We start from the raw sequence: 23,168 nt of genomic DNA on the forward strand, positions 1-23,168 counted from the left end.
AGAGAGAGAGAGAGAGAGAGAGAGAGAGAGAGAGAGAGAGAGATTTCTGAAAAAAATTAGATAACTTCACATACAATGTTGCAGTTCTCATGTAGTGTACTTCTCTACCCATGTACGGTTGAATTCCAACAAGTAGTCTAGTTTGTTGCACGCATGTGTGTGGTATAGGAGATTACAACTACCACAGTACATTGTTCCAAAATCTTACATTTTTACAATGACAATGTATTGGCAAGCAATCAAATTCATAAAAACAAGGGAAAGGGTTAACAGAAAAGGTGAATGTTACACGAGGTAGAAAGTAGACTGCCTTTGACATAGCTGAGAGCTTGTTTCAAATGACCCAGGTTGAAGTTCCTTCAAAAAGCTTTTAGTATAGAAAGCTACCTCCACATTTGTTCATAGGATTTGCTATGATCAAGAGTAGATGAAAAGTTCAGACCTCTCATACAACAGAGCCCATAGTTTTTGCATGCTTTGACTAAGCATCAATTGGCAATGCAAGAATAAAAACACTCTTAAGGCAATTGTTTAGTTCTATTAGAGAATTGGACCAAAAAGACAGCATATTCTCTAACAAGCTAAGAAAAGGAATAATCTAATACGATTTAGCACAAGCCCGGCTAACAACACCGTTTCTCAAACTCTCGTGTCACAAGCGCAAGAACTCACATTGAAAATGTCCATGTTCAAATCCAACAACACTAGGAAAAAACCATCAAAAATGTTAGGAAGAATGATGTAGGGTTTAAAAGATTTTGTTGGAGCTACTAGTGAAAACTAGCGTTACTTTGATTGATGTGAAGAAAAATCTACAACAATTTAACCTTCATTGGCTTCTCAAAACACTGCATGTCAAAGAGCACTAAGAAAAGAGCTTTTCGGTCGGCATTCGAGTTTACACTAGAGAAACACCTAAATGAGAGTAGTGCTGATCATGCTCTGCACCTCCTTTTGAAAATTAGTTGTCTTGGTCACATCTGCCATATCCTTATGGCCAGCCATCTATTGGGCCTTACTTGAAGATCATGACTGGCCATCCATAGGCTTTGCCGATGCTAACAAATTTGAGAGAGAGAGAGAGAGAGAGAGAGAGTATCATAAATCACCGTGCTCAAGAAAGCATAAGCAGTCGATCAATAGACCACAAAGCAATCTCAGTGAGAAACTATTTCCACTAATAGCAGGAGGACTTTTAGCAATACTCAGCTGACAATAACACAAGGGGCACACTATATTCTCCCCAGATTGAGACTGCACTAGATCCCACTTCGAACCTTCAGAAATAAAAGCTTCATACAAGGGAGTGATGGCAATCTCAATATGCCTCATTTCTAAGTACACCTTCAATCTGTATATGCTGCTCCTCATTTTCCATTTGTACCCACTTCAGCTACCCTTCGATGTTGAAGCCGCCTCTGTGAGGCCATGTCTCTCGAGAACAGCTACTGTGGAGTCCAAAGCACTAAGCACCAAACAGAAAGCTATTAGACAGAAGGAAAAAACAGGAAAACAGCTTGTTATTTCCTAATGCAAGCGAATACCATACCTTCCTGTCCTTAGAATTTTGTAGACGCGTGGTACTGTCAGATCAACAATAGTCGAACCCTCTCTGGTGGACGGAATTTCTCCCGCATCAAAAACCGCAGCACAATATGGCCATAAGGACTCAAATTCCTGTATTCTTATGGTACTAGACTTCCCACTTACATTGGCACTTGTTAGAGCAAGGGCTCCTCCAAATGCTTCAGCCAGCTGCATAATGAAAGCACTTTTTGGAATTCGAATGCCTATGCTACAAATGCCAGGATTTAAGCGCTTACTTAGTAAACTCTGATCACCTGTCCATGGGACAAAAGAATTTGTCAGCACTTCAAGACAACCTCCCTCCCTCCCTCTCTCTCTCTCTCTCTCTCTCTCTCTCTCTCTCTCTCTCTCTCTCTCTCTCTCTCTCTCTCACACACACACACACACAAAAAGAAAAAAATGGGGCTTGGACACTTTGATATTACAAAAAAGGAAGACTGCCAAACGACAAACAAGATACAACCATAGGTGAAAAACCCCTGGAGCTCTCCACAAATTATAACAATTAAGGGGAAAAAGTTAAACCGATGGATCAGTACAGGTATCAACATATGTGCAGACAGGGAGGATAGGAAGCTGAAGAGGTTGATAACTCATGTACAGTGTTGCACAAATCTGCCCAAGGCGTACCCCAAACATTATCACTGAGAACTCCTCCAACTAGCCAATGGAGTTGTGGATTCTGCGTCTTGACCGGTAGCACAACTGATCACTTCTGCAGATTTCTTACCGACCAATCTCCGAGTCATATCAAGAATCTTCCTAGCAGCACATTGACTTTCTCTCTTCTAGATTCTTCCTTCTCTCTCAAGAGAGTGCTGATTTTCTCTCTCAACTTAATATTTGCTGTTTTCTCTTCTAGAACAGTTTTCTCTCTCTAGAAAAGGGCAATTTCCTCTCTATAAAGCTCGGGACAGTTCGAATTTTTTCTCTCTAGAAACTGCTGTTTTTCTCGCTCTGTATTTTTTTTGGCAAACTTTTTCTCTCAATTACAGAGGCCTTTCCTCTCTATAAAGGCTGAGGAGCTTCTCTCTCTAGCTAGTGAGAGAGTAGCCTTGCTCTTTTTTTCTCTCTCCCTCTTGTGTAGGTATTAAAAAGCACAATCGGTGCTTTATAAACTGAGATCACAATCTGGAGCAGGGGGTGGTGGTAGTGTTTAATGTAAATTATTAGATGGTGCTGCTTTTTGGTGCCACCTTTATTTTAACTTATGAAAGGTAGTTTATGAAGCATCAGCTTGTCCTATATAAGAGTCTCTCATGTAGACACACACACTTTTTTTTTAAAATCTTGATTTAATTTATGTCACGTGCGCACTTCACTTGCGCTACGTGGACATGCTTCTACCATAGTCTCGCATCAATCATAGCCTAGCTTAGGACTGAGCCTGGCACTTTGTGAGCCTCTAGTAGGACGTGCATATACAGGCCGGTCATAGTTGCATACCCTCTCTTGCACAAGAGCAGTCATTTCATCATGCAGGCATTTTACCACGTGAACCACCTCTTATAAGACATTTTATTGAAAGTGACTTTTGGAATTCTTTTTGTAAGTTTGTTGGGAAGCTTGCCCTACCCAGCATATAATTCCTATAAATGAAACCTATTGGGCACTCAGTAGAAGCAGAAGAAGCAGGGACACAGAAAGGGTAGGCACCACAGCAGACTGGCAGGCACCCTCAAGCTTCCCAGCGTTTTCTCAGCAGTTCAGCCCAACGTTTTCAGCATCAGCAGTTCAACGTTTTCAGCCCACAGTCACCAGCGTTCCAGTTTTCAGCCCTTAGCTTCGCCGGACCGCAACTCCCCGTTACATTTCCTCGCCGCATTGACCAACCAGCAATAGATCAGCCTGGCGTTTTCAGTTTTCAGCCAAGACAGCCAGCGTTTTGCAATTCCAACCCAGATCAGCCAGCGTTTTGCATTCTCAGCCTTTGCACGACTCGGCGGTTGCACTGTGCAGATCCAAGCCGCAGTGCCGCCACAGTAGCAAATCCCCAACAGAGCATCTAGCGTTTTCAGTTTTCAGCCTTAACGCAATCATCGTCGACACCATCGTCGTCGTCGACATCGTCATCGTCATCGCAGATCCCTATCTTGACAACGACACCTTCGTCATCATCATAGCAGTCCTGGACTTGACGACGATGTTAGAGTTACACCACCGTTGCTTCGCCATTTTTGTACGGCTAGTGACTGTCCCGGATTGGCCACCCATCGCACATCATGTAGATTGCATGGGCAGACACTTTTAGCACGTGTCCGGCCGGTCATTTTTTGAGCCTAGCTGGGTGCACACATTTTTAGCCATTTTTGGGCTTTTATGTTTTTTGCACCAATTACACATTTTTGCCCTACCTCAACCTAAGATTCTATAAATAGAATGCTTAGGGTCTTGTAGTCATTTAGAGATTGTGTATTGAGAGCATCATTTGCAGAGCACTTGTGTTTCTCTCTCTCTCCCTCCGGCGGTTTCGGCACGCGTGGCTCACACACTTTCCGCTACTCACTCTCACATGGTATCAATCGCCAAGTAACGGAGAATCTGCATCGATCGCTAGTATCTACTCCTGAGGCTAGCACTAGCACTTCTGCCGGTTTCCATCGCGGCAGAACTCCAAAACGCCAATCAATGTTTTTCAGCCCTAGCGGTTTTTGCAAGAACAATCTGGCGTTTTTGCACTTGCGGCCCTGATCTGCTACCAAGTCCTAGCGCTTCCCTCCTGCAACAGAAATGCCCAAACCGGCACCAAAAATTTGCTAGCGTTTTTTCACAGATCTGCATTTTGCAGAAAACACAGATCTTGGTGCGTTTTTCCGTGCTTTGCTGGCGTTTTTGGTGATTTGCGGCATTTTCCACAAAACGCTGATCTTGTGCACCTACGGGTATCTACACCCAATCGGCACCATTTTTGGTACTTATATTTGCTGTTTTTTTCTCTGTTTTCAGCCCCTGGACGGCTAAAAAGTACGAGAACCCTCTATTCTGACGCTCTGCGACGCTTCCGCACCAACCGGTGGCGTACAGGCACGCTGAAAATCTCTATTACAGCAACGTTTTTTGGGCGGACAACAGGCTGAATTTTTACCTCTTATGCGCTTGAACCATCCCTTGCTCGTCAGGACACCATCCGGTGGTTGTCTGTGCGGTCATCTAGACTGCTACAGCCTTGGGAACGGTACCTTTCTCGACGACTTGCGGTTCTTATCGATCTACCTTTGGGAAATCTCTCTGAGCACGCGACATGTCGACTCCGAAGCAGAAGGGACAACAACAGCAGTCCTAGAAGGGGGCCACTACGTCTTCTGCGACTACAGCCACTTCCACTTTTGTGACTACGTCGGCATCTACCAACACTACATCCAACAATTATGCCGTCACCCAGTTTGCTGAGGAGAAGAAGTTGGATTTACACAACTATTCTGTGTGGAGGATACGAGTCTGCACAATTATTGCCTACCATCGACTCTGGGAATGGTTGAATGACTTCACCCATTCGGCTACTCAGCCTTCCCTTCCCACCGCCACTCAAGCCAAGATCAACGAGTGGGTGGATCGGGACATACGAGTCTTTACCTTTCTTATGATGAACCTCTCGGACCGCATCACGAAGGAAGTTTCCAAAGAGGAGCATGCACATCCATTCTGGAGACGGATTCTTAACCGGTTTGAGGAGACCTCGTTTGCCAGACAAATCACACTTGAACGGGGATTGTACAACCTCCAGCTCAAGGATTTCAACTCACTTGATGGATTGATCTGCCACATGCGAGAACTCTGGGACGACCTTGTCTCTGCCGAAGGCAACATCACCTCGGCATGTACGGCTGGCCTCTTACTATTCAAGCTTCCCCCACGCTTTGATCCATATTTTTAGAGTTTGCTCACATCTGGACGTACCTCTTTTCCCACTTGGGACGAGATTCTCCCTTCCCTTAGACAGATTGAGGGGCACTCCGCATTCTGAGCCGGAGGTGCCGTTGATGTAGAAGGAGCTTTGATAGCTCAAGGAGGTAACAAGAAAGGTAAAGGTAAGAAGAAGAAGAACAAGGACATCGAATGTTACCATTGCGACAAGAAAGGGCACAGAGAATCAGAATACAGAAAGAAGAAGCAAGACGAGGCCAACGGAGAGAAACAGCCAGCCTTGATTGCAGTTGTAGCCTCTCATGAGACGACGGGGACTGCTCTTGTCGCGACGATGGACCAACTGTTGCTACATCGCAGTCAAGTACTTGGTTGTTGATAGTGAAGCCACCACTCACATGACTCCCCAACAGTTATGGTTTAGCTCTCTCAAAGAGACTCACGGGCAGACCGTCACTATGGGTGACAGCCATGAGATTCTAGTGTCTGGCACAGGCCAGATTACCCTCTTTCGTTCTACCTCAGACCCGAAGTTCAGCTCAGTGGAGGCGCTTTACATTCCGGACATGGCCTTCAACCTCCTCTCTATGTCGAGTTTGGACTCTCAAGGAGCTGACATACACTTTGGGAGTGGCACAGTCACCATTTCTGATTCTACGACGACAGGTACTATCCTTGCACGCGGTGAGCGCAATGGTTTCCTATACTGCCTCACTGCTCTTCTGTCTAGGACCACGGAATCTTCTTCTCTATGGCATGCACGATGAAGCTTGCCAGAAGGGCAAGCAACACAGGGTTGCCTTTCCGAAGCAGGCATCCAACAGAGCTTCAACACCACTTGCATTGGTTCACATTGATTTATGTGGCCCGATGAGCACTCCTTCATTTTCTCGCTCACAGTTTTTTCTTGTGCTTGTGGATGATTTCAGCAAGTACACTTGGGCTTGGTTCCTAAAGCTCAAGTCGGAGGCTTTCAATTTCGTTGGAAATTGGAAGACGATGGTTGAAAAGGAGGACTTGCACGTCAAATGTATTCGCTCAGACAGAGGGGGTGAGTTCACCTCGAAGGACTTTGCACAGTAGTGCAAGTTAGAGGGCATCCAGCGCCAGCTGAGTACTCCTTACACTCCTTCCTAGAACAAAGTTGTTGAGCGGAAGAATCGGACTATCATGGAGATGGCTCGTGCGATGCTTGCGCATGCTTCTTTGCCTCGGGTTTACCGGGCAAAGGCGTGCAACATAGCAATTTACATCTAGAACCGTTCTCCTACCCATGCTTTGCAAGACATGACTCCTTATCAGGCTTACTACGGGCGCAAGCCCTCGGTCTCACACTTTCGATTTTTTGGGTGACCGGTCTTTGTCCATGTGCCAAAGGAGAAGCGACAAAAGTTAGACTTCAAGGCGAAGAAGCTCATCTTCCTGGGCTATTCACGAGAGTCTGACGGATACGACTTTACGATCCTGACGCCAAGGCCACCATAGTTAGCCATGATGTGACTTTCATGGAGCTCTTCAACACTCCTGCAGAGGGGCAGCATCCAAGCCTATACCTTCCCTACCTCCTCCTCGTCCACCTCCTACACCTGATCCTATCCCTGTTCCTATGCATGTTCCCTCTACACTGCAGCCAGTTACTTCACCCGATCATGCCATGTCAGATTCCGATTCTGATGTGGATGATGGTTCTCCTTTGGTGGAGGCGGTCCCACCTCGCAAGGAGAAGCTAGTTCCTGGCTGCCTTTACTCTACGTTTCCTTGCTCTGGAGTCACGAAGTTACTAGACCCGCCAGACCATGGACAGCCTTGACGTTCTGCACACCTCAAGAACAGGCAAGTTTATGATGGCGTAGAGTTCGTGAACTTTGCGCTCATGTCCTAGATTCAGGCTTCACCAGTTGAGCCTTCCTCGGTGGAGGAAGTACTCCAGCATGATTGCCGGAAGCGTGCCATGTAGACAGAGATGGACGCTATCGAGCGGAATAAAACCTAGATTTTGGTTCCAAGGCCCAACAAGCAGAAGGTGGTTTCTACGAAATGGATTTTCAAGACAAAGTACAAGGCCAATGGTTCCCTCGACAAACACAAGGCGAGACTTGTTGCTCGGGGTTTCACACAACGACCAAGCGTGGACTTTGACGAGACCTTTGCTCCCACCGCTCGCATGACTACCATACGCACAATGTTTGCTCTCGCAGCCAACTTTGGTTGGTCTATCTTCCGAATGGATGTCAAAAGTGCATTTCTGAATGGAGATTTGGATAAAGAAGTTTATGTGGAGCAATCTCCTAGGTTTCGTATACCAAGCAAGGAGGATTGGGTCTATCAATTGTGGAAAGCATTGTATAAACTGAAGCAGGCTGGACGACAGTGGTACCTCACACTTGACCAGTTTCTCTTGAAGCTGGGGTTACGGCGTACCTCATCAAATTCCAATTGTTATGTTGTTTCTGATGGCTCTTTGGTTGTAATAGCGATTGTCTATGCAGACGATCTCATTTTCACAGGCTCTTGGACCAGCAGGATCAAGTTGATCGTGAAAGCAATGGAGACGCGTTTCAAGATGACTGATCTTGGACTTCTGCACTATTTTCTTGGATTCCAAATTTTTCAGACACCAGATGGCATCTTCTTTTGTCAACAGAAGTATGCGAATGCTATCCTGGTGAGATTCCAAATGACAGGTTGCAGACCAATTGGCACTGAGAGAACGTATCACTTCACGATCCTTCCCCATGGATTGACTTAGAGCAGTACAGGAATGTTGTTGGCTGCCTCGTATTGCTGACTTATTCCCGCCCAGACATCTGTTACACAGTTTTTGTCCTTAGTTCCTTCAACACCCGACCTCGTCAACGACATTGGCAGTGTGCCCAGCGTACTTTGCGATACATCAGCGGCACCTTGGACCATGTGTGTTCTATGGTCGCTCCAAGGGTTGCGCCTTGGTTGGTGCGATTCAGATTGGGCAGGCAATCCAAATGCTCGGTGCTCTACTGCAGGAGTAGTTTTCACACTCAGCTCGAGACCCATTTCATGGAGCAGTAAGCGGCAAACCACCATTGCACTATCTTTTACAGAGGCGGACTACAAAGCAGCTTGCTATGCTGCTTGTGAGGCCATATGGCTACGGTAATTACTGGGAGAGTTGTGTTTTCCCCAGACTGCTACGACTTGTCTTTTGTGCGACAATCAGAGTTGCATTGCTATTGCCAAGAACCCTATCTTTCACACTCGGACTAAGCACATTGAGGTGCAGTACCACTATGTTCGGGAGTGGGTTTTGGCTGGAGATCTTCACTTGGAGTCTGATCCTACAACGGACAATCCAGCAAACATCTCTCTTGAGCAAAGGGTCGTGACCATCCAAGCATAGGGGTTCTCCTTGGCATGGCACTTTGCGTATCTGCAACTAGGAGTAGATGTAATATTGTAACATAGTCACAATTGTGACAGACAGCCCCACTTGAGGATGCCACTTCTCGTTCAGACCTCTCCTTTTGCGACAGTCCCCAGTGGTTTGACCAGTTTTGATATTGGAAAACGATAGGACTTCTTCAATTACAGTTTCACACGTTTCCTTGGTGACCCTTCTCCCGACCTTGAGGCAGCTTGCTTTCGAGTTCACTTCCTCTTTATAGCAGCTCGAGGCTCTGGATACAACAGTAGGTTTCTCCTTTCCACTGTGCAGTAGGGACCACATAGAGTGGACCTTGCAACTCAGTTCTTGACTGGCTCCAGGTCCATGCTGTTGAGTTCTCACACCACACAGGGGACCTGGGGGTGACAGATTTGGTACACACACTTTGGCCTCTAGCCAAGTTCAATGTGACGCCGTCGGATGCAGCAGGATGTAGGCACATTGTGGTGCACTTGTTTACTGACACTCAAAGCCCCCCTTGCTATGTATTTGTACATGAGGATTCTTGGACAAAGGATGTAGCCCTGCAGACTGCACGCTCTGCTTGGGCCTGAGTGGGACAGTCACTTCAGATGCGTTTGTCCAGAGGTCGTTGCTCGGATGCCGATTACTCCCCATCCAAACCGGCCTCGAAGATGGCGAGATTGGTTGTTGTTGCAACAGCGGTCTTTTCTCACTTATCCCATGAGGATTGTCTCATGGAATGTACAGGGTTTAGGTGGGCCCCAGTTTTAGCGCCAGAGAGGCCGCTTGCGCCAGGAGCTTCAGAGATGCCTTGTGGGTGGTATGAGTGATATTCTTATGCTTCATGAGCACCATCTCTGTGATAGCCGTATTCGGCAATGTGGTCAGATTCTGCGTGGCCACTATGAGACTTTTTGGTCAGCTGCTTTTGGGCCTGGAGGCATTCAAGGAGGGGTATGTATGACTATTGCGGACTCATGGCAACAGGCCATTGTGGGTAGAGGTATAATTGTGCCAGGTAGGGCCCAATGGATTACTATGCAGGTTCATGGTTGCCTCATGGGCTTCGTGAACATCTATGCGCCCAATGTGGCAATGCACGAGCTGAGTTTTGGTCACATATTGTAGAGTCTTTGCCGCAAGCTGAGCAGTGGTGTATTGGGGGAGACTTCAACATGCTGGAGGACCCCACAGACAAGATTGAAGGTAGTCATGCTACTGTGCATGGGGCTGAGTTGGCAACTGCTAGATTTCATGATACACCACTCTGTTGCTTCACTCATGTCTAGGGCATACATGTACGGCTAGTATGTCTCCGGGCTGGCCACCCATGCATACACGCAAATATGCTGCATTGTCTGGCCACCCGGTTTTTGGGCCGGTCACCTGGTCACTTTCCAAGCTCCCTCACACGGGTACATCCACTCATATTTAGATGGTCGTGGGTTTTGCCCTTGAGGTGGGTCGTGGGTCTTTGGCATTTGCCCGACCTCACCCTGGACCCAATATATATAGGGTGCCAAGGTGGCTCTTGTCATTATGTATTGCCCAGCACTTGGCTACAACGATATAGAGAGAGTGGGCGACTGATCGCACTCCCCTTCCACACCTCATGTGTCTTCTCTCTCTCTCTCTCTCTCTCTCTCTCTCTCTCTCTCTCTCTCTCTCTCTCTCTCTCTCTCTCTCTCTCTCTCTCTCTCTCTCTCTCTCTCTCTCTCTCTCTCTCTCTCTCTCGCACGCGCACTCTCACATGGTATCAGAGCCCAGCTCTTCAACTTGGGCATCTTCCGCATCCGCCTCCTCTCCAAAGATGGTGGTCTGTTAACAGACTTGGACACTCCAAGTCAAGAATCAATCACAACAGCACCAAATAACCACTTCAAAACAATTCACAGATCACAATAGATTTGCATTGGCCCGACGGAGTTCCGTGCCTAGAGATATTGGCCCCAAAGACTGGCGCCCCTTTCGGTATTTCTTTATGTATTAAATCAATGTCAAAGTACAAGAGAGCGGTTAGGGTTTCACTCTCACACTCTGCGTCCAGATGCTCTGCAAAGTGAGCCCCTCATCGCTTATTTAAAGTTTACAAGGGATGCCCAAAAGCAGAGCCCCAAAAGCTTCCAAAAATAAAAGCAAAAAATCTCTCTCTCAAACCCTCTCTATAGGGCTTTTAAAAATAAAGCATTGTACTCACTCTCTCTGCCAAATTGCGTCGCACAGAGGGCTGCTTTTGAACGCCGTAAAATCCGGAGGCCCATACTGCTGCCACGTGGCATTTGCCGCCTTTTTTAGGGTTTCCAACCACTTTAGGGTTTCAGCCAGCAGTTAGGGTTAGGTTTTCCAGAAATTGGGGTTTCTGTAAATTAAGGTTTCTGGCAGAAATTAGGGTTTGCAGAAATTAGGGTTTTTGGCAGTATCTGCTCTCGATAGCCACGTCATCACTTTGTGACATACCCCCCCCCTCTTGAAAGCATTGTAATCGCCCGCGATTACGCCTGCAAAACCGACAGAAGCCATAAACCGTCTTAGCAGACACTGACTGTTAGTACCTACGTACTAGGAACACACATCTAGCACATGTACCAATCGACAGTCACATCACAGAACATCACTAGACATCACAAGACATCACATGACATTCAACATTCATTCAGATCTTAGAGCATGATTTATCGGCAATGTAGCTAGCAATCGCATCTAGGTCCAATCGGGACCTCATCGATGTCCGATTGACTAACCCCTATTGCAACCATGTCTATTCGAGATCAATCAGACCAAAATGCTGCAGTCATTTCGTCTATCAATTCCTGCACTTAAAAGAAGTCAAGAACAAATCGATATCATAATCAGGAATTCCATTTCATAAAGTCATACAGCAGAATACTACCAGCTTTCAATATCCCTAAAGCTCAAAGAGACATCAGTGCCTCTAGTATCTAAAATCAAGGCATCTGTTGACAAAGGAGCGGAGTGACTCCCCTCTTGTGCATCCCACTGCACCAGATCTCCGACCAAGCTGAATTCTGGGTTCCATTTGGAATAGACTATGCTAAACCAAAAGCATCGAGGTAAAGTTTCACAATCTGAGGAGTATCTGCTAGGTCCTCCTCCTCCATCCACTTCGCATCCAATGCACGATAGTTCTCTGAACTTAACCAAGAACCGGCTTCGGACTTTACCTTTATTCTTCGTATCCTTATGTGCCAAAATCTGTTGAGGAACAAGGATTTCCTCGTTTTCTTCCACTTCGGGTTGCTCATCAGGCTCCCCATCATTAGGCACATCACCCTTAAAAGGTTTCAAGAGACTCACATGAAATGCATTGTGAATCCTCCAACTATTTGGTGGTTTCAATCGGAAAGAGACATCATTTATCTTTTCAGTGATCTAGAAAGGGCCGTAGTATCGCATACTAAGCTTTGGAAAAAGCCTCTCCTTTCCCTTTTTCTTTCTGAGGCGTGCCTTCTCAAAACGTAAGAGCACCCAATCATCCTCCTTCAATTTCAAGTCACGACGATGGCGATCCGCTGCCTTTTTCTGTCGTTCTTGAGACTTCTGCAAAGTCTCGCGAACCTTGGCAAAAGCCGTATCCAAGTCTCGCGTATATTCATCCGCTTCAAAAATCTTATCTTTCGTGCTGGGGAAGGGTGGAACCTTCGCAGCACCTTCAACAATCTCAAATGGCGTCTTCCCCGTCGAAGAGTGTATCGTGTTATTGTCGGCAAATTCCACCAAAGGTAAGTACTTTTCCCATGAGTCTTCTGATATGAGATATAAGACTTCAATAAATCTAGAACCACTGAATTTGCAATCTCAGATTGCCCATCAGTCTGCGGGTGGAACGATGACGAGAACTGCAACCGCGTGTCAATGTTCTCCCAAAATGCCTTCCAAAACAAACTCGTAAATCTAGGGTCTCTGTCGAAGACAATCGTCTCAGGCATGCCATGTAATCTGAAGATCTGGGCCACAAACAGTCTCGCTAAGTGATCCAACTTGACTGTTTTCTTCACTGGAATGAAATGAGCCTGTTTGCTAAATCTGTCAATACCAGTCCAGATACCATCGTGACAACTCTGTGTTCTCGGGAGATCAAAAATGAAATCCATTGCAATACTTTCCCAGGGACGGGTGGGTATGGGTAAAGGCTGTAACAATCCCTGTGCCTTATGCCTGTTAAACTTGACCTTCTGGCATACTAAGCAACTGCTCACAAACTCTTCCACATCCTTTTCGAGTCTCGGCCAAAAGAAGGATCTCTCTACCTCCTTCGTGGTGTTAGCAATGCCGCGATGACCCGTAAAAGGTGGACAGTGGCATTCAGTCATCTGCCACCACATTCTTCTGTCCCTGAACGTGGACAATCTGGAAGTGAAACTGTGACAAGATGTTCGCCCACCGCATTTGCTTTTCCGAAAGCTGCTTCTGTGACAAGAAGTAGCACAAACTCTGATGGTCTGTAAAGACAGTAAAATCCGCTCCGAGTAGGTAATGCCGCCACTGAGTAAGAGCATGGATAACCGCCAAAAGCTCTTTCTCATAAATCTGTGCTGTCATCTCCGGCCTAGAGAACAATCGGCTCTCATAAGCAATGACATAGCCTTCTTGCATTAAGACCACACCCAGACTACGACCACAAGCATCACAAAATACTTCAAATGACTTCTACAAATCTGGCAAAGTCAAAACTGGTCCCGTAGTCAATTTCTCTTTCAATGTCTGAAAGGCAGTCACCTCTGTGGATCCCCACAAGAAAGGGACTCCTTTCTGTGTCAAGATATGCAAAGGGGAAGCAACCTCTGCAAACTTTCGAATGAACCGCTTGTAGTACGAACACAGTCCCAAGAAGCTTCTAACTTCATGGACATTCTTCAAATCGGGCCAATCACGTATAGTCTCTATCTTGGCCGGATCCATTTGCACTCCTGCTGCTGAGACAATGTGTCCCAAAAAGTGTATCTCTGGTAGGAAAAATTCACTTTTCTTTGCATTAATCACTAACTTGTGATCTCTTAATGCCTGAAAGACCTGAAGCAGATGATCTATGTGTTCAGCCTCATTCTTGGAGAAAACAATGATATCGTCAAAGAAAGTGCCAATAAATAGCTTGTACTCTAGAAAAATCTTGTCCATCATCCGGTTAAATGTCGCAAGAGCATTGGTTAAGCCAAAAGGCATCACCAAAAACTCAAATAACCCAAAAGTAGTCCGAAAGGCTGTCTTATAGACGTCTCCCGGCACGATTCGCATCTGATGATATCCACTCTTCAGGTCAATCCTGCTAAAGCACGAGGATGCCTGTAACTTGTCGGGTATATCATCGATCCTAGGAATCGGAAATCTGTTCTTGATGGTGATTTTGTTGAGAGCTCTATAATCAATGCACATTCTCCAAGATCCTTCTTTCTTCAAAACCAACAACATACGGTGAAGTACTAGGCTAGACAAGACCCTTTTCCAAGAGGTCTTTCACTTAGTTCATAATCTCTTCATTCTGTGCTCGGCTCACACGGTAAGGTGGCCGGTTCGGTGGTGTGCTTCCAGGTATCAGATCAATGGTATGATCTTCAGGACGAGCAGGTGGTAACTCGCCTGGTAGGCCCTCTAAGAAGCAATCGGCGTGAGAGTGGAGAAAATCTTGGCGTTCTTTATCAAGTTTAGACATATTTGTCCTATCCTTATCGCTAAATTCTTTCATAAAGATCGAGTAAACAAACAGACTGGATTTCATTAATTTTGAAATGGCCAAAGCCGATACAATAGGGACAGACTCGCCCTTCAGTTTAATATCAAGTACAATGGTTTTGCCCTTTTCTGTAGTCAAAGTCGCTTTCCTCGCCCGATAATCGATCATGGCGTTGTTCTTGTGGTACCAGGGAATCCCTAAGAGAACATCACAACCCTCCAAAGGCATTATAAAGAAGTCCTCATGCCCCAAATACCCCTGACAATGCAACCGAAGTTTGCCAATGACAGGTGTAATGGCTACGTCCCTGCCGGGTGCCGCTAGAACTGCCTCCGCAAGTGGTCCCATCCGATCGAGAGTCGCGCCGCCAATTTCGGTGAAATGAAGTTGGCCTTGGCTCCTCCATCAAAGAAGATCAGGGCCTCTTGATCTTTCACTTTGCCCCAAGCTCAGCAAAGTTCTGTACTCTCGTCCATAGTGTTGGGATCGATACCCACACAATCTGGAACCAGTCCTGTTTTCATCTTGCCTTTTCATCCACGTTCCTCAACTGCTCTCGAACTCTCAGGCCTGTCGTCGTCCTTATCATTCTGTTCTTTCTGTGCCTTTTTAGGGCACTTCGCGGAGATATGTCCCTGTTCCCCGCATCCAAAGCACTTCCCCTCCTTGATGAATCGAGCTCGCTCCTGAGGAGTAAGCTTGGGTCATGCATCCTTTTTCTCTGGGTTTGCTCTTTTTCTTTCTACTTTCATTCCCAGAAGTCTATTCGGCTCGTTGTGTCATGGCCTCATCTGTGGGGTAGGTCAGACTCCCAGAGTAAATGGCAAAGCCCCGCTTCGCATGACTCATCAACTCCTGAATAGAAGCTGACTTCTGCTCCAAGCAGTGATCTTGGATCTCTATAGGTAGACCCAAGGTGAACCACTCAATCTGTTCTCTGAACGAGATCTTCTTGAATGAAGAGGCAGGTAGAAAAGAGCTCCAAAATCTCTCACAGTAAGCATTTATTGTATCTTTCTTGGTCATCCGAAGATGGTTCCAAGCAGCTCGTGTATCGCGTACATACTCTTGCGTCAACCAAGAAGAAATAAAAAGCTTCTTAAATTTCATCCATTTAACTGGCGCAGTCTTGTTTAAAAGAAACGTGGACCACCAAGTGCGAGCATTCCCCTTAAAGTAAGAGGCAGCTCTCCGAGTCTTAGAGTGCTCTGAGTAGCGTCCTCCCGCGAAAGCGATGTCAAACTGCTATATAAAAGACAAAGCCTTTAAAGCATCTGAGTATCTTGAAAAAGTGTCAAATTTGATCAAGTGTCCACCTTCCTTAAACTCTCAGACTTTCTTGCTTTTCTCTTCCAGTAAGTCATACTGGTTGGGCCTTGGCTTTATAAAAATTCTTCTTGTTCGCATAAAAGTTTCCGTCATCGGAATTTGAACTGTCTGTAGACGAGTCCTCAGTAGAACTGTCAGTCTCTGGGCGAGATTTAGACCTCTTTGCCTTTTTCTTTCCCTTTCCGAAGCGTTGTTTCTTGCTTCACTTTTTACCTTTTCTATCTTCTTCGCTCAAATCTGAAGAGCTAGAACTGTCAGAAGAAGAAGAAGAAGAAGAATTGGGTACTCCTTCAAAGTGAACACGCTTCTTCTGTTTCTTTGCTTTGTCAAATGTCGATTGACGACCCAAATAACCCGAGAAGTCAGTGCCTTTCTTCTGCTTTTTGCCGTGCTTTTTGGCTTTCTTTTGCGCGTCAAAAAGCTGAGCAATCCGTGCATCAACCACCTCTTCTAACTCCTTCTCTGAATATTTCTTGTGAGCAGAAGGTTTCTTGAGAGCGGGTTTCGAGGGTGTAGTGGTTTTTTGCCACTGCTTGTGCACTTCCTGAAAAGAAGTCTCGCTCGTATACTTTGCAAATTTTGGGTCCTTCGCAAAATTGAGCATCATCTTTGTTCCATCGTCGATCAATTGACGACGCTCCATCTCTCGTCGCTCCGCCTGAGTAAGCCGAGGCGGGCTATACTCTCTGCCGGAATCTTCGTTGTGATCCCTGTCCGCATCTCCAGATGTAGAGGGAGTCGACTGATCCTTGCGTGAAGCCATAGGTGCCGCTGAAAAAATTTTGGGGATCGGATTTCCTGTAGAAGAGAAATCGGTCGTGCTCTAATACCACTGTAACAGACTTGGACACTCCAAGTCAAGAATCAATCACGACAACACCAAATAACCACTTCAAAACAATTCACAGATCACAATAGATTTGCACTGGCCCGACGGAGTTCCGTGCCTAGAGATATTGGCCCCAAAGACTACCGCCCCTTTCGGTATTTCTTTATGTATTAAATCAATGTCAAAGTACAAGAGAGCGGTTAGGGTTTCACTCTCAGACTCTGCGTCCAGATGCTCTACACAGTGAGCCCCTCACTGCTTATTTAAACTCTTTCTCTCACTCTCTCTGCCAAATTGCATCGCCCAGAAGGCTGCTTTTCAGCGCCGTAAAATCCGGAGGCCCGTACTACTGCCACGTGGCATTTGCCGACTGTTTTAGGGTTTCCAGCTACTTAAGGGTTTCAGCCAGAAGTTAGGGTTAGGGTTTCCAGAAATTAGGGTTTCTGTAAATTAGGGTTTCTGGCAGAAATTAGGGTTTGCAGGAATTAGGGTTTCTGGCAGTATCTGCTCTCGGTAGCCACGTCATCACTTTGTGACATGGTCAGCCAGCGATTGATGGAGAGCCAGACAAGCGATGGCAGCAGATGCTTCTCTGTCACAGGACATCATCTCCCACCTGCGTTTTCTCCTCCTACAGATGGCGAGCACCTTCCTACATCCAGCGCTGGCCTTCATAGCCACTTTCAGACGTTTTTGTCGCGAAGAGTCCCCCCCAACCCCATCTGCGTTTTTTGACCCAGTGAAGGGCCTGCGTTTTTTGGTGGTGGTGCCTGCGTTTTTCAGCCAGGTATGGGAGGAGCGCCTGGACCCTCACCGCCTGCCCCTCACCGCCTTAAATCTTGCCTCTACCCTCCGGCCTTGCATCCGGGGCATCGCTGGCACAATCCTCATCATTCAGATCAGATTTCAGCTTTGTGTTGCTTGCTGTTTTCTCTGTTTTCAGCCCATCTGGGGCAGCTACTTTGATTCACCATCCATTCCAGACCATCTGCAATGCTTTAGTGTCGTGCAGCTCCGCTTCCATGGAGAGAAAGTGAGCAAGAGGAGGTAAAATAAGCTTCTTTGAAGGCTATGTTCATGATTAGAGTATCCTTCTGTTTTCATACAAAATCTTATTACAAGGCAACTATTGGTCTACTGTACGCTGTGGTGCTTCTTCCTCTCCTCACTTTTCTCACAGTTAGCAGCCCGGTGCTGTCCCGGCTCATCTTCGAACCACTAAACCCCCGACACCGGGCTATGACGAGTGCACACGAGCACGCTGAAAATCACTGGACAGCAGCGTTTTCATCACCTCGCAGTTGTGTTTTTGGGTGGACAGCAGACACTTGGCTTGTGTTTTACAAAGGATGGAGTTGCCTCCTGTCTGGACACCATACGGTTGTGGTCCGTGCGGTCTCTCAGTGACTGCTGCAGTACACAATATCTACGACATTGGCTTGATCATCTACGGGCATACGATCCTTGGGAGATCCATTCATTCCAGCCATCATTCGGCGGTTGCACAGTCCAGAGGGGGTGGTGACTTGTGGTTTGTTATGGACACACCTATGCATTCATCAGAGGAGTTCACACGAGATATAGCCATGCTCATGGCATATGGGATTCCGACATTCCCAGAGAGGACACCACCATCTTGGGTGGACAGACACTTTGACCTCGACATTTCATTTTACTTGCTTACACAAGAGCATCTACATGGACTTAGGGAGAGGACTTTGGATCTCTTCTTGTACAGGTTCATTGTTTGGATCTACAGCCTAGAGTGGGACTTCAGTTCTTTGGACTCTCTTGGAGGGTTTACCCACGAGATGTGGGAGATCAGGTATCTTCATGCGACTACTTCCAAGTTCCGGAGTCACCCGGAGCTTGTTGGCTTGGACAGTAGTGCAGTTGCTCCTTCACACTCTTGATCCTTTGGATTTTTACCTTCAGCGTTGCTCATACTCATCCTCGGTAACCTCACAGCAGCCTCCTCCCCCGACCTGGGCAGTAGGCCACTCCCAGCTCATTCACATTGAGAGCCACACCGAGTTGCGGTTTGGTGGCATTGTTGGCGGGATTATGTTTTGGTTTACACCAGAGGACTGGAGGCAGGAGTTAAAGGCAGGTCGCCGCAGACATCTTGGTCTGGCCATTGATTCCCAGATTCTCCTTAGCACAAACTGCTTAATTTGGCTTCCCTACTTCACGGAGGATTTTCCCCGGTGCAGACATTTCGTCTGACCTCACCTCTTCTCAGAGGCCCCTTCACAGCGTAGACTACTTAGTTTGGTTACACCCTCATCTTGGATTTCGCCCTACGTACTGACAGGACACCATCCGGTGGTGGTCCGTGCGGTCTCTTGGCGACTGCTGCAGCTTTACGGTAGCTTCTACAGTGCAGACTGCTTAGTCTAACTTTTCTTGATTCGGAGGACGTGTACGGCGCAGATTTCACATCTCGTCTTCCTAGAGTTTGATACATCTCTCTCTAGCCACCTGGCCACTCATGGTTACAGGTTCATGCATTGAAATTTGACAGGCTTCCAATCATGCTTATTACGGCTCCTGGGCTTCTCCATCTTCTCCAGACGATTCTTGACTACAGACACCTCAGATCCTACTTGGGCAAGACACTTGCAGGCCTATGGCACTTCTTTTACCACAAGAAGTTGTTTCTACACTCAGTTCAGGACCTTCACGCAGTACACACTGCATCGGCAGAGTACAGCAGTTTTCTACACTGCTCGTGACGGCACTTTACCATGGAGGATTTTTGGCGGTTTGTTACATCCCAGACTACTGCTACACTCGTTGAGTATTGTCCTTCAGTGGACATGGCAGCAGACATGTTCATCATTTTCCTCACATCTTCGGCTTCATGTGGTTCGTTTAGCATCTGGTGCTGAGAGGGGGTGTTAGATTTCATGATAAACCACTCTTCTGCTTCACTCAGGTTTAGGGCATACATGTACGGCTAATATGTCTCCGGGCTGGCCACCCATGCATACACACATATAGACTGCATTGTCTGGCCGCCCGGTTTTTGGGCCGGTCACCTGGTCATTTGCCCAGGCTCCCTCACATAGGTGCATCCACTCATATTTAGATGGTCGTTGGTTTTTCCCTTGAGGTGGGTCGTGGGTTTTTGCCCGACCTCACCCTGGACCCAGTATATGTAGGGTGCCAAGGTGGCTCTTGTCATTATGTATTGCACAGCACTTGGCTACAGTGATATAGAGAGAGTGGGAGACTGATCGCCCTCCCCTTCCACACCTCATGTCTCGTCGGAGCCAAACTAAAAGCCTCAAGGTAAAGCAACGTCTACAGAAAGCACCTACTCCTCTCCAAGGTCACAACAGCGTTCAAAAATGGGCTGCGGTGACATGGGAGAAGCTGCTCTCTCCACTAGGAACACAAGGTCACTTACAAAAAAAAATTTGTTCATGAGAGTCTTATGACAACTGCGCTAGCTGCTGCTTTCCTTTACAAACAGTGGACTTGAAATTTCAAGTATTTTCTTCAAAAGCCAAACTGCAAGCACATGTATTTTCTATTCATTTGATCTCTTCGAATGTCCCTTCAGGAAATTCCAGTAATAAAGCTGTTACCACCTTCTTTACTCGTTCTGCATTCTGCATTTGGTGGAAACCATCATTCATAAGTCTCACACACACACACACACACACACACACTATGTACGTACATACGTCTCTCTCTCTCTCTCTCTCTCTCTCTCTCTCTCTCTCTCTCTCTCTCTCTCTCTCTCTCTCTCTCTCTGACCCGACCTGCTTGCGTGCGCGTGCTCTGCACCCTCCCGCCTCCTGCAGCGCGCAAGGCAGTGGCAGCGCGCAAGGTGCAGCTCCACCCCCTCGCAAACCCCCCCGTCCTGCTGCTGTAGTAAGCTCGCGCGCAGGTGCAGCAAGGCAGTGGCGGGTCTATCTCAGCGCGAACAGGACTGCAGCGACCAGTAACACTGCCGCCCAGCACCACCAGCCCATGGGGAGGGCACACGGACTGCAGCGACCAGGCAGCGCGCGTGAAGGGAAGGCAGCAGCGAGTGCGTGAAGGGCAGCGTGAGGGAAGCTCTCTCCGTGAGCAGGTCTCAGGGCAGCAGGGCAACGAGCAGGCCCTCTCTATCTCTCTGCAGCAGCGCATGCAGGGTGAGCAGTAACGCGCAGGATCCAGAGTCATTGGACACAGCAGTTCTATTATCCAAGGTTACACGGGCAGCATAGAAGGGAATTGACAACAGCGAGCAGCAGCGCAGACCTGCAGGGATTTATTTGCAAGGAATTTGGAAACTGCAGAGCTCACAGAAATTACAAATTGACACATACAGAAAGCAAACACATGCCTTGTAGGCTGAATGGGGAAACATATGTATGCATAATGCGGTGCGTATAGGTTGCTCTCTCCTCTCTCTCAGAAAGTGAAACAAATAAGGCAAGACAAATGGCGGCGCACTACATGGTCACAAGCAAGAGGATGACAGCCATTGAAAAGGAGTTGAAAGAATGCAAAGCCCACATGGATGAGTGGAAGAAAGAGAAGAATTTAATTCTCGAATGGAAAAAGAGGGAGGAACAAGCGAGGGAACTAGAACGCAAGGAGTTCCGGGATGAAATTCAAGCTTTAAAAAGTAGCATCTCAGCCCTTCGGGAGGAACTCCACGAAACCAAAGAGGGAAGACGCCTTGAAGATGGGGAAATTCAGCCATCAATGATTGACGAGCTGAATAGTATACGAGCACAAGTCAAAGAAATTAAGGAGGAAGGAGAAATGAAGACCTCATGGGTGGAGGTTCTCTCCAAAACGCAAAAGAAAATGGACGAGGCTGAAAAATGGATTGAAGTTGTCAAGAAGGGAAAGGGCAAAGAAATTCCGACTACACCCGACATCATCAACAAAACACTAGAAGAGGAACAACGAAGAAGGGTACGCGCTCTACACGTGAGAGTAACCGGCCTAAAAGATTCAGATAAGGTGGACCAAGAGGTGAAGAGCCTCATGTCCATGATGGGGGTGGAGAAGCCCTCGCACACACAAGCTTGGAGAGTGGGCAAGAAGAGTGAAGGCAATGGGGAGAGTTCAAAAGGACGGGCTCTCATTTTGCGCTTTCCCTCCATGGAAGAAAAGAAAGACTTTTTAAAGAAGAGCAACCCTCAAGAAAACAGGTATCTTTTTAGGAGATGATCTTACGCTCTCACAGCTTGCGCATATAAGAGAGGTCATGCCAGAGATTATAGCAGCAAGGGAGAAGGGGAAGTTAGCTTTCTACAAAAATGGACGAGTAGTGATTACAGAGCACCGCTCTACATGACGGTGCGAGACCTATGGGACCACTCTCAAGATGGCAGTTTGGAACTGTAATGGTTCGTATAGACTTGATGTGGGGGCCTTTGAGGATAGCTTCAGAGACAGAGACATTGTTTTCTACTCAGAGACTCATCAGGCTCCAGGACAGTTGATGCCGCACATATCAAGATACAGATGGGAGACAGCTTGTAGGACATGCACCAGAACTGCGCATGGGCTTAACGACTTTCCCATTGTCTACAGGTTTTACTTGTTTTCCACATAGACATGGGTCCAGCACTGTAGACTATGTTCTGACACATCCGAGCTTTATCTCTCACATTCAGGATTTCACAGTGGGGCCCAGGCCAGTTGGGATAGCAGTAGATCATGCACTTTTAACATTATTAGTCTCCTTTGAGTACAATACATCTCAAGCCTCACGGGGTGGTGGACATACACGCTATACTTTTACACCAGAGACTGACTCAGTCTATGTAGAGGAGATACGTAGGCTTTTATGCACATCAGAGCCAGTATACACAGTGGAGGAGATCACATCTATGCTGACAGTGACATTACATGGGGCAGCGACAGAGGCATATCCACACACTCAGCCTGGGCAGAGACGTCGCTCTGGGCACATGCCTCAGAACAACTGGTATGATGAGGAATGTCGACAGAGGAGAGCTCAGATACAGCGGGACCTTACATTGGGAGTGATCACCTATAGACAGTCTCGCATTGCTACACGACGACTAGTGCGGCGGAAGAAGCGAGCTTTCTTGGTCCAGATGGAGCAAGATTTATATCAGCTCTTCCTTAGTAGAGATTCAGGAGAGGCTTGGCGTCTATTCCATGAGAAGTTTCCCCCACCAGTGATTACTTCTACAGAGATATGGGGGCAGTATGCAACATCTTTATACATTGTACCTGGACAACCACCATTACCAGACCCACCACAGCCATGTTCGGATACGAGCACCTTCTTTACCACTGAGATGGTACAGGAGGCCATTGACAGGATGAAGACCAGACGGGCACAGGATCATGAGGGTTTGGTAGCAGAGCACATTATACATGCTGGGGATTTGTTGGCAGAGATGCTTGCACGGCTATTCAACCGTGTCATGTGTGAGGGTCTCCCTGAGTCTTGGAGATTATCTACTATTGTACCTATCTTCAAGACAGGTGACCCCACAGTG

The 23,168-nt window shown here is 47.0% G+C and overlaps 1 protein-coding gene across 3 annotated transcripts in view; it reads right to left on the bottom strand.

The window, feature by feature from the left end:
- Window positions 1-855: 855 nt before the first annotated feature.
- The window catches only part of LOC147426167 (uncharacterized), a 36,282-nt gene continuing 13,969 nt past the window's right edge, over window positions 856-23,168 (bottom strand). For all 3 annotated transcript variants that reach the window (XM_086499091.1, XM_086499093.1, XM_086499092.1), the window contains 2 exons: window positions 1,550-1,841; window positions 856-1,465 (listed from right to left, as the gene is read on the bottom strand). In XM_086499091.1, coding sequence (XP_086355217.1) covers window positions 1,390-1,465; window positions 1,550-1,841 — 368 coding nt within the window. In that variant the 3' untranslated portion in view covers window positions 856-1,389. The remainder of the gene's footprint in view (window positions 1,466-1,549; window positions 1,842-23,168) is intronic.

The sequence above is a fragment of the Adiantum capillus-veneris genome, chromosome 24, assembly GCF_014529385.1.
Source record: "Adiantum capillus-veneris isolate H3 chromosome 24, ASM1452938v2, whole genome shotgun sequence".
In the NCBI taxonomy this organism is placed as follows: domain Eukaryota; kingdom Viridiplantae; phylum Streptophyta; class Polypodiopsida; order Polypodiales; family Pteridaceae; genus Adiantum; species Adiantum capillus-veneris.